General features: G+C 38.2%; 1 protein-coding gene across 2 annotated transcripts in view; it reads right to left on the bottom strand.

Annotated features, from left to right (window-relative positions):
* The window catches only part of CPB2 (carboxypeptidase B2), a 60,012-nt gene that overhangs the window by 14,950 nt on the left and 32,876 nt on the right, over nt 1-12,186 (bottom strand). For both annotated transcript variants that reach the window (XM_032314330.1, XM_032314329.1), the window contains 3 exons: nt 11,623-11,724; nt 9,033-9,137; nt 1,240-1,350 (listed from right to left, as the gene is read on the bottom strand). In XM_032314330.1, coding sequence (XP_032170221.1) covers nt 1,240-1,350; nt 9,033-9,137; nt 11,623-11,724 — 318 coding nt within the window. The remainder of the gene's footprint in view (nt 1-1,239; nt 1,351-9,032; nt 9,138-11,622; nt 11,725-12,186) is intronic.

The following is a 12,186-nucleotide window of genomic DNA, read 5'->3' on the forward strand; positions in this document are numbered from 1 at the left end:
AGTGGTTTCCAATATAGATGAGATTGACTGGGAAACCTACACTTAGATGCTCATCAATAAATTAAAGCATCCTAAGGCTCAAATTCACATATCAGTTAGTGAAATTCTACAAGAATACAACTGCAGTCAGGATGTTTTTCTAAAACTTGCAATTCATGATTTTATTAATCAAATGCTATTCAAAGGATTCCTAATAAGAATGGATGGATCTAGGCATTGTGTGTTGATGGCAGCTAACATCACAAAAGGAGATACAACCAGACATTATACAGAACATGGAATCACACTGAAGTAGTCTTGAATCTGGTTTATCCTCTACAATCCAAATTTCAAGTCATAGAAAATGCAGAAGACAGAGGAATGTGAAATTGCAACATGGCAATGCAATTAGCAAATCCAGACAATGGGAAACCTTTTCTTCAATGAATAAATTGCAAAGAAAAAATTGAGAGAGAGAAAGAGAGATGGCAGGAGGATCTATGGATTAAAATAGAATTAAAAGACATTGAAATCAATCATAATATATTGCCTTTAATTAGATTCTGAATCAAAGAAAACAATTTTTTAAAATTATGAAGCAATTACAAATTTAAATATCAATTGGACATTATAATATTATGTATTGTTAATTTTTAGGTACAATTGTATCATTTTTTTAAAGCTCTATTTCAGAGATACATCCTCAAAATTCATTGATGAGATGATATGGTGTCTGAGGTTAGCTTCAAATATAATAAGATAGAATTGGTTTGGAGATATATGAGAGAAAACTTTGACCATAAGTTGATTATTTCATTTTTTAAAAGATTCATTCATTCACTCATTCATTTATATGAGAGAGAGAGAGCATACACAGGGGGAGGAGCAGAGGGAGAGTCTTAAGCAGACTCCATGCTGAGTGCAGAGTCTGAAGCTTGGCTCGATCTCGTGACCCTGAGATCAGGATCTGAAACAAAACCAAGAGTCAGCCCCTTAACCAACTATACCACCCAGGCGCCCCTGGTCAAGAATTGATTATTGATGAAGTTGTGTGATGGGTAAAAAGAATGTTACTGTGAAATAATTACCATTCGTATGTTTGAACTTTTCCATAATGAAAATTTATATATATATATACATATAAATATGTATATTTTAAATAAAACCATTGTGCCAAGATCCAAGATTCTGTGAAGAATTTAGCCTGCATGTCCTCTATCCCCAAATAGGGCATATTTTGTTTTCTTTGTCTTCACTTACCTTTTTCCATGTGAAGTCATAACCATCCACGTTAACTACTGGCATCACATAGAAATCCACATGCCTCAGAAGATACGTGTATGGCGTTTTTTTCCCTTTTGACTGAGTTACCTACAAATTACACCAAGTGTGTTTAATAATATCTCTTTTAAGTCCTTCTAAACTTAGTCTTTAGTTTAAAACTGTTTCTTTTATGTGTTTTACTTTTTTTAAGAAGTCATTTGGAATGTTTAGGTTTGTGTATTTAACTTTCAGAAAGAGTATTAATTCCCTTGAAAAGTCTGAACTTAAGGCACTCTCTTGGCAAATGTTGGCAAATGCCTTGGACATGGAACAAATGGTCTTCCTTTTTAATGAAGGCAGAAAACAGAACCATATATTTTCTAAAATTTTCTTCAAGAAAAAAAAGAATTCCTTACTAAAGCAATACAGCTCACTTCAGGGATTTAAAGAAACAAAACCTAAGTGCAATCCCACTCCTTTTTCAATAATTCATATTAATCAGAGTTTAAACTAACCTTGTCTATGCCCAGGTATGACTAGATAGTTTCTACATTGTCCTTATAACCGGGGGAGCCAAATTTTAAATTTTAGTTCTTTCAACAAATCCGTTTTCTTGTCTTTTTGTTTTTAAAGATTTTATTTATTTGAGAGGGGGAGAGAGATTGAGAGAGAGAGAGAGAGAGAACATGAAAGGAGTGAGGTCAGTGAGAGAAGCAGACTCCCTGCTGAACAGGGAGCCCCATGTGGGACTCGATCCCAGGACTCCAGGATCATGACCTGAGCTGAAGGCAGAGGCTTAACCAACTGAGCCACCGAGGCACCCTCAACAAATCTATGAAACATACATTCCAACCCTCATTCACCCCTTCTGTTTGGAATCCTGCTTTTTGGATATAAAATTCCAGAGTGAATGTGGATCATCTGTCAGAGCCCAACAAGAATTTCTTGTGGAGCCCAGTGTGGGGCTCGAACTTACAACCTTGAGATTAAAACCTGGGTTGATATCAAGAGAGACACCCAGGTGCCCCTTTTTTCTTTAACAGCTCTATTAAGATACAATGTACATAAAAGGAAATTTACCATTTTAAAGTATAGAGTTCAGTGAATTTTTTTTTTTAGTATTTTCACAGAGTTGTGCAACCATCAGCACTATCTGGCTTCAGAACATCTTCATCATCCCTCTGACCCAAATCCTTACCCATTAAGAGTTATTCCGCTTCCACCTATCCCCACATTCACCCCTGAGAATTACTAATCAACTTTCAGTCTCTGTGGATTTACCCATTCTAGATATTTCATACAAATGGAATCATAAAGTATGTGGCCTTTTATATCTGGCTTTTATCCCTTAGAATAATGTTTGCAAGATTCATCAATTTTGTAGCAAAAGTCAGCATTTCATTCCTTTTCTTTGCTGAATGATATTTAATTATAAGGATATATTACATTATTCTGCCTACTGATAAATTGATGGGCATACTTTTTGATGATTATGAATAATGATGCCGTACAACAAATGTGTCTACTTTCCTTGGGTGTAGAACTAGTAGTGGAATTGCTGAATCATATGGTAATTCTATGCTTAACCTTTCAAGGAATTGCCAAACTGTAAAAACATGGCTGAACTATTTTACAATCCCAACAGCAACAGATGAGGTTTCCAATTTTCCCACATCCTTATTAAACACTTGTTACTATCCTTTTAAAATTTTAGCCATCCCAGTGGGTCTGAAGTGGTGTCTCTTGTGGTTAGATTTACAAATATTTCTCTAATGACTGATGATGTTGAACATCTTTTCATGTACTTATTGGTCATTTGTCTATCTTCTCTGGAGACTTGTCTTTTCAGATATTTTGCTCAATCCAAAATTGGATTGTCATCTTACTGTTTATCTGTAAAAGTTCTTCATATGTTTTGGATAAAAGTCCTTTATCATATAAATTTTCCCCCACTCTGTGGGTTATTCTTTCGCTATCTTGATCACATCCTTTGGAAAGCATTAATGTTTTTAATTCAGTAAAGCTCTTTTTATCTCTTTCGTTGTTGTTGCTTGTGGTTTTGGTGTCATATCTCACAAATAATGTCCTAATCTAAAGTCACAAAGATTTATTGCTTCTAAGTTTTCTTCTGAAAATTTTATAATTTTAGTTTTTTAATTTAGGCCTCTGACCCATTTCAAGTTAATATTTGTACATGGTATGAAGTATGGGTCCAAGTTCATTCTTTTGCAGGTGGATATCTAGTTATTTCAGGAAAGGATGTCTTTCTTGATCCCTCACAAAAACACCATCTGGACTGTGGTGGGCTTGTTTGGGTGCATTTAAAGAAGATGAGGGTCCAGAATAAGAGGAATTGGTGATCTGAAGAGAAATAGCAGGATTAAGCCAGGACCTCAGTGGAGAGGCTTAGAAAAAAAAAAGACAGAGGGAAATTGCACATTGAGGGGACTTCTCAATGCTCATCTGTAAGAGGAGACATGGACTTAAATGGGACAGTGACCTGAATGGATCAGCTAGGTAATTTTATAGCATCCTCAGGACTTAGGGTACTTTCTGGATCAGCTAAGGGTAAAATTGGGTACTTGGTAATTGGGCAAATCGTGTTCTTTTCCAGGCATTGTGCAGATTAAGGGCAGAGTTACATAGGCACAGAGAAATGTAAGAAATGTCCTCAATAACTTCATGAATAATGTTATTACTCATTAAGACATTTTCAGATTTGTTATTTATCCAGCCATTTACACTTCAAAAACATACAATCTAGATATATAATCATATCACTGGAATAATACAACCTCTAAGATCTTATAAGCCTTATAATTCTGACTTGGTATATCACCTGTTTTTTAAAGACATGATTTTTTTTTTAAATAACAATTTCAACCAAACTCGAACATACTTATGAATCTAATAATTCTTTCCCCATTAATTTGTGATTTTTATATCATGGCGCTCTCCAAACATGTGTTATCCAATGAGTTTTCGTGGTATTTTATAAATATGTTTATAGCCATGGTTTTATATCACCCTTAATGAAGTAGGTGGCTGAAGAAATTATGCCCGACATGCAAATGGTAACAATTATGCCAGGCACACAAATAAATATTTGTTGAAGGAATGATTTACCTACAAGTAACACAGCTGAAATCTCTTGTCCTAGTAATAAAAACAAGAGAAGAAAGAGGAGACTAGAGGGAGGATTGCACAAGAGTGAGAGATTACAGGATGGGAGATAAAGGCTTGACCACAGCTTGACCTGTGGCAGATGATTACTATCCAGTCTTTTCCTGGGGTGTACCAAAGCTTTGTCTTTATTATGGCCGGAAACAACAATAACAACAGCAACATCTACCAACAAATTAACCAATAGCCATTTGACAGAATAAAGTAGTGAAAAAAGGCATATAAGGTGCTAGAAACGAAGGATTTTAAAATAAAGCATTACTCCCTCAACCACTAGAAATATTGCAAAGGGCTGTAAGTCCGAGTTTTCCTACGATGACAATAAAGCATTTAGCACAATGGTAGATACTCTCTGGACTCCAGAGCTGTATTTGAGCTTAAAGTTGAAGCATTAATTTAAATTTTAAATATAACAAGACAATGTTGAATGTTGATTCTATGGACCAAACAATGTACTGAGTTGTGTACCCACAACACTAAAAACTTGACTTTAGAGATGATCTTTGTTCCTAACAAGCTGGTAAAAATGTTACATTTGAAATGAAAGAGCAAAAAGTCAATGTGATAAAATACAATAATAAAATCAGATGTATAAGATGGCCCAGAAGAAGGACAGTTAATTCTGTGGGGTGTTTGGGGTTAGAACTCCTGAAGAGCACATCAAAGGGACGAGACAGTCAGGATATGGGTGAATGGGTGATGAACAGGTGTGAGGAATGACAGAGGTAGAAGGAGAGGAAATTAAGTGGTCAGACTCTTAAGTGGCTCCTCCTATCATTCTTAGTTACTGTCCTTGGCCATATTCTGGATCCAGAGGTCAGGGAAAGAATTATTTTTGAGATACAGAGGATGGCCATGGGGGAAATTTACTAAAGTAGAGTTGAGGTTAGGTTTGTGGATGTAAAGTTCAAGTTGCTGAGACAGATGGACATTGATAGATGAACATACAGACTTCGAATTCACTCCGAATAAGGGCAAGAATTGGAGAGGAATAAAAAAACATGAGCCAAGTTCTAGGGAATTATCTGGAGCCATTAGAGGACAGTAAAAAGAAAAGACAAGGGTGGTTCAACCAGATAAGATCAGGAATTTGGGTAAAAAGGCAACAGCAGAACAGGTTTCCCTGTTCTGAAAGTAGAACGTGCCTATGAAACCTTTCCATATGCCAAAATGGCATAAAATGAAAAGAGACCACCACTTTCCAAACACTTTTACACAAGTACCTATTTTTGCTGACTGAAAGAAATCTAAAGGACATTTTTTTTTTTTTTGCTTTTGTGAAGAAAGCCATTCCCATATGAATGTAAGTCTTTTGTAAAAGTGAAATGGCATTTTGTGAGCTATTGGAAAGAAGGGGATACCTGTATTAGGACAGGAGAACATTGATCTACTCCTCTGGCCCCTCAGCATCTGGAGATAGGAAAGAGCAGCCTCTTTCCCTGAAGGAGTTTCTGTGAAGCCATGTCCTTCACAACTCACATGTCTGCTAAGGTGAAGGGCAGCTGAAGGAATTCTGTGGAGGTCCTGAAGTTGCAGGGTGCCAACTTTGTGAGCAGCTAAATGAGAGTTCTCCAGGTCAGAGGTCCAGAGGGAGGTTGGCACTGAGAAAAGCCAGTTGGCAGACAAAGTACTGAACAAGGTGTGATACCCAACACATGCTGCTTGGGCTCCAATGATGTGCCAGACCCCGTGCTGAGTTTGATCCTAGTGATGCAATCATGCACAAGTCAGCCTCAGCTCCTGCCTTCGCATTAGTACAAAGGATCTTCATTTGGCCTCCTCAGGATGAATGAAAGGCATAGAAAGAAATGACTGACCTCAGGGTCCCCAAAGTGTGGAGTAACGGGTTTCCCCTAAGCTGAGACCGTACCATATAGAGTTGGAGAAGAGAGAGAGACTGTGAGATAGAAATATGTGTATATGTTGGTCTCTGCCTCACATCCCCTCTGTTCCTGGCACAGGCCTTGTAATTTCCTAAATGATAAGAGCAACAAAGGCATCTTTTGGTTTAGTATTTGGCCTTTGACCTTGGTTCCTGACACAGGACTTTTAAATCCCTTTGAATTTCCTGGGTGATAACAAAATCTTTTGTTCTCTGTGGTGACTCTTGGTGGGTTCCTGAAAGGAGGCTGGTCAACAGCAAAACCAAGCCAGGATCTTGGAACTTTCAACCCCAAACCTGTCTTCCAGGAAGGGGAAAGAGGTTAGAAATTGAGTTAATGATCCATCGTGCCTACATGATAAAGCCTCTTTAAAAATCCTAAAGGTATGGGGCTCCGGGCGGCTTCTGGGTTAGTGAGCATGTAGAGTGGCTGGGGAGACTGGCCCAGCTGGGGAGGGCAGAGAAGTTCCACGTCCCTTCTCACACACCTTGCCTTAGACATCTCTTCCCCCTAGAGGTTATCTGTATCTTTTATCGTATCCTTTTCTCAAAAAACCAGTAAACAGTAAGTAAACTGTTTCTCTGAGTTCTTTGAGCTGCTCTAGCAAATTAATCAAACCTAGGAGGAGGTCGTGGGAATCTTTGATTTGTAGCAGATTAATCAGAAGCACAGAGAACTGCCTGGACTTTGAACTGGCAGCTGAAGTGTGAGAGGGGCAGTCTTGCGGGATTGAGCCCTTACCCACTGGGATCTGACTCAGTCTCCATGTAGACAGTGTCAGAATTAAGTTAAATTATAGGATATACAGCAGGTGTTACAGAATTGCATGGTGTGGGGAAAGTACCCATGTATCTGGAGTTAGAAGTGTTGTGTGAGTGTTGTTGTACAAGAGGAAAGGAGAAACACAGGAATGGTGTAGGTTTTCTTTACAGAGTTTTAAAAGCTAAGACTTCATCTTTGGGTTCTTTACTTTTTTAAACATAAAATCCATCCACACAAAATTTATAAAGCTAAAATCTTTTATTTTTCCTTCTGTTTGAATCACAATTTAAAAAAAAAAAACTTGGATTTCCTTTTCCTTTGTTTGAATCATTATGAAAAATGATTAAATTATTTGTAAGCAGGCAAGGACATTCTTAAATGTCCATTAAAAAGAGTTTATTGACTGTGTTGCTTTGGGCTACAAAAATCAGACTCCCGTTGTTGGGGCAGAATACTTGATGGTAATGTTTTGGGGCTGTATCTCCGGAGTCTGGAAACCCATAGGCAATTTATAAATGTTTGTGGGATAAATAATTTAATCTTGCAAAGATTCAGCAAGGAGGCAGGGTAGGGGAGCGCATGTGTAATAGGAGAGAAGAGGTGTCAGTTTGAGAAGGATGGCAAGTAAGGACAACTTCCCCAATAGGAATTAGAGTCAATATGAATTAGAGTCTCTTTCTGGCCCTTTCCAGGTTCAGGGATGGAATGAAAAAAAGGTGTTCTTTCTTGCTTGCTCTGCACCTTTCTTTCTCCACTAACTGGTACTCCGTTCATTACCCAAAATGAATAAAACTACGCAACATGAGGAAGGATCTTCAAATGTCTGGGCTGTATTAAGAATCTAGTCATTTGAGAACTAGCCTCATTTGGTCAAGGTAGTACTGATGGTGGTGGGCACTTGGCAGAAGGCTCAGGACTGCAGCAGCTCCCATCAGGGGGAAGACCAGATGGCAAGGCAGGAGAAGGTAGACAAAGATGTTGTATTTGACAAGACCCAGCAAAGGCAGAAATGATTTTACCTTTGATGTACCTAATTTGTTAAGACAGATCAATCTAAGTGACTCTTTTAATTTTTGTTTTAAGATTTTATTTATTTATTTGACAGAGAGAGATCAGAAGCAGGCAGAGAGGCAGGCAGAGACAGAGAGAAGGAAGCAGGCTCCCGGCTGAGCAGAGAGCCCGATGTGGGGCTTGATCCTAGGACCCTGGGATCATGACCTGAGCTGAAGGCAGCGGCTTAACCCACTGAGCCACCCAGGCGCCCCTATCTTTTAATTTTTAAGAACAAATCTATTTTGTATAGTTGTATACCTGTGAATACAGGGACCAGAACCATTATCAGGACACATACTTTAAGTTATTCTTCCAGTAGTAGAGGCTCTTTATATAAATCAATAGAGAGAACATTTATGCCCATTTTATAGGAAGTGAAGCAGAATTTTTATGTTTTCATTTATTATAGAGGTTTATAGTCATTATAATTTTTATTTTTATGTCATACTCTTTGTCTTATATATGGATTTTTTTGCTGCCAAGCCTTCTTCATGGACAAAATCCCCCATTATAATATATTAGAATATATGATCTTCTCTGTAATGTTGTACTGTATGTTCACTTTTCAAGGGCAGACTATGGTCCTTAGTAAACACATTACTATTGCAAAATATTTCTTGATTATTTTCCAGCAGTTAGCCTTAGCCTGAAATGTAGGAAGGAAAAGGTGGGCAATCTTTAGGGTGATTTAAGTGCTTAAAATTAGGTCTCAAACTTAGTGTACACCAAATCATCTGGTTAGCTTGTGAAAATTGTAGATTAGCAAATCTTACCACCAGAGAGTTTAAGTTGAGAATTCTAGAATGCAACCTGGGAAAATGCACTTAATAAACAGTCCAGTTGATTCTGCACATGTCGTCTTAGGCCATGCACTGAGAAACTCTGGTGGAAGAGAATGTAAATACTTACATGGTTTATGAACCACAAGCAGAAAGCAGGAGAGATCCATTCTCTGGCATGGATTCCACAGTCGATCCATATGGCATTTTTGGCTGTTCGTTCTTTTCTAGAAACCTGCCCAAAGAAAACCAACAACAATAACAAGAAGCTTCAGTATAATACTTCCATTTATATAGTGCTTATATTTAATTCTTGCAACAAATCTGTGAAACACACATTATTCTCTGCATTCCTTTGAGGGTTTCCTGGGGACATTAAAGGGTGGTGAGATTAAAGGATACTAGTTAATGTCACACAGCTGGTGAGAGTTGGGACTGACATTTGCACTCAGAACTTTTGATTTAGGGCCCTCTTGTTCTTCCACAATTACTTAGTCATACCAGAACTGCACGTGGAAGTGTGGAAATAAAGACCACAGTACTAGAAATTCAGCTGTATTTTGACACTTCCATGAGGTAAATAGGTCCATGGAGTATGGGCAGCTTTCTGTAGGAGACGGAAATAAAGAAAGGTTTGGGAAGGGAAGCCAGTGATGCTGAAGATAAATTTGGACTCCCTTACCATTTCCCCCAGGGTGCATACTTTTTATGTATAGACTATTACCCTCATTTCACACAAAACGAAGCACACATCTAAGTTCACAGAAACTTATTACCACCAGGCCCAGGGACAGAGGCCTCATTCTGATTCATGGTATGGGAGCTAGTGCAAGTTGCCATTCTGGAATAAGAATTCCCAATCTGTCCTCAGTGATGGACTTTGGTGTCTTCAGAAGTGTTCTCAAGAAAATCTCCACACAAAATGAATCATGGTTCGCATGCTTTTAAAAATCAGTTTCAACACAATGAGGGTATAGAAGGGTGGGAGCGGAGTGTTATAAAATTAAACAAATATGTGGAGTTGAAATTCCAAAATAAGAAAAGGAGAGAGTTAGGGGCACCTGGGTGGCTTGGTGGGTTGAGCCTCTGCCTTTGGCTTAGGTCATGATCTCAGGGTCTTGGGATTGAGCTCCGCATCAGGATCTTTGCTCGGCAGGGAGCCTGCTTCCCCCTTTCTCTCTGCCTGCCTATCTGCCTGCTTGTGATCTCTGTCTGTCAAATAAATAAATAAAATCTTAAAAAAAAAAAAAAAGAAAGAAAGAAAAGGAGAGAGTTAAATGTTTATTGCCATTCCACAACACTCAGGGAAGTTTTTTCTTAACTAACCTGGAGCTAGTGATAATCCAGTAAGAAAGCAACAGAGAAAGTCAAAGGGCATTGGCTTCCAAGAATGAAATAGTACACAGAGAAGAACTATCTGGCTGATTGAATCTACGCAATTAAAAAAAAAAATCTTGAGTTGTCTAGACGAGTTGCCGGACTCAATTTTCTGTCTAACGGTGCCAAGCAAACTCTCTTGGCACTGATCCTGAAGGATCACCGGGAAATGAAGGAACCCCAGAGACTCCCATCATATGCACGTCCTTGGTCAAGTAAGACTGGTACAAAGGCATGCAAGAAGCATGATCTTCTAATGTGTGAATCTGGGTTCCAGAAACATAAGTGCTGAAGAGTATACACAATAGGGCCGAATGCAAATTCCATAGATGGGTAGACCACAACTGCATGGAGTTAATTTGATGGACCAACTCAGCTGTCAAGAGGACCTGATGTTTCATACCTTGAGTTTGCACTGCAGGTTCTTAACAAAATGAAAACCCAGGAACCCTGACTCAAAATTTTATCTTTGGATGACTAAAGACTCTCACCTCTCACAATTTAGATAGGTAATGTTGGGAAACTATATGTAAATTAAATGTTCTTAAATCAAATTTATTTTTCTGATGCTTACTTTTTTCCTAGAACTGCTTTCTAAGTATTTGGATGGGAGGGGTGCCAGGGAACTGCTAAAAAAAAAAAAAGAAAAAGAAAAAGAAAAAAGAAAAAGAAATTCAGAATTAGAAATTAACAGCAGGAATTAGCATGGTTTCCTGGCTCCCAAAAATTCTTTCTTTGACCATATTCACAGACTTTTACAAAGGCTAATTTATTCAACTAAAAAAAAAAAAATCCAAATGGACAGGTATTGGAGCAGAAGCTTTCATATTAGTCCTACCGCCACAGTCCCTTTTTTCCCCCCTGGGTTTGGTTGCTCAGCTGTTTCTTTGGTTCCCAAAACTAGATCAGTATCAGTGTTTGTCTGACAACAGATTTCTCTCCATTCCCCCTGCCTCCCAGGTAAGCCAGTCAGAGGTGGTGGTGGTGGGTGTAAATAAATAAGGTACTTGAAAAATAATCCAAATGACTCCCCTCCTTTTATGAGGTGAGCCAACAAAGCTCAGGAAGGTTAAGTGGCTTATCTATGTCCCATAGATAGAGACAGAGAGAGCGTAGATCCCCCAAAATAGGATTTTTACTCTCACGCCAGCACTGCATTAGTGAAAGAAAGAATGTAAAGGTAATAACCAATCCCCAAATAGCTGGATATTAACATTGAGGAACACTTGCAATACAGATACTTCTATAGCTCAAAGAAAAAAAATCCCAGTTATAACAAGCAGCAGTGGAGAATTAATACATTCTCCAAAGTTGAGAGATGAGTGACTCTCCCCACAACACACCTTTAAAATATACAGTGGGTACTTCTCGTATGAGGATCCAATGTGGATTTTTTCAAGCATATCAGGATACTTCTCAGTTATGATTTCCATCCAAAAATAGATCTATCAAAACAGAAACCAGCAGTTAGTCACAGAGCAAGTTCAAAGCATTTCCCTGGGCAAAGGAAGCAGACAACTTCTGCAAGGCAAGGTGATCCCTTTAAAACCTTTGTATAAAGAAAGAGGGAGGAATCAAAGGAGTTACACCCTGGTGTTTCTTCTGCTGTTTAGGAAAATCAATAAAATTAAAATTTTCAAAGGTATCAAGGTTTAGAGGAAGAGTAGAAAAGCACTAAGAAACTTATGACAAAGCAGGAAAATTAATCTTTAGAATAGATCTCCTGAAAGTTATTTTTAAAGGCTTATCACATCGAATCCCTGTCTCTGTGTGTCCAATCTTCTTTACCATTCATTCATGAGTTCACATTTCTATAGGACTTTTTTTTTTTTAAAGATTTTATTTATTTATCAGAGAGAGAGAGGGGGAGAGAGCGAGCATAGGCAGACAGAATGGCAGGCAGAGGC

This window comes from Mustela erminea, chromosome 15, assembly GCF_009829155.1.
Source record: "Mustela erminea isolate mMusErm1 chromosome 15, mMusErm1.Pri, whole genome shotgun sequence".
In the NCBI taxonomy this organism is placed as follows: Eukaryota; Metazoa; Chordata; class Mammalia; order Carnivora; family Mustelidae; genus Mustela; species Mustela erminea.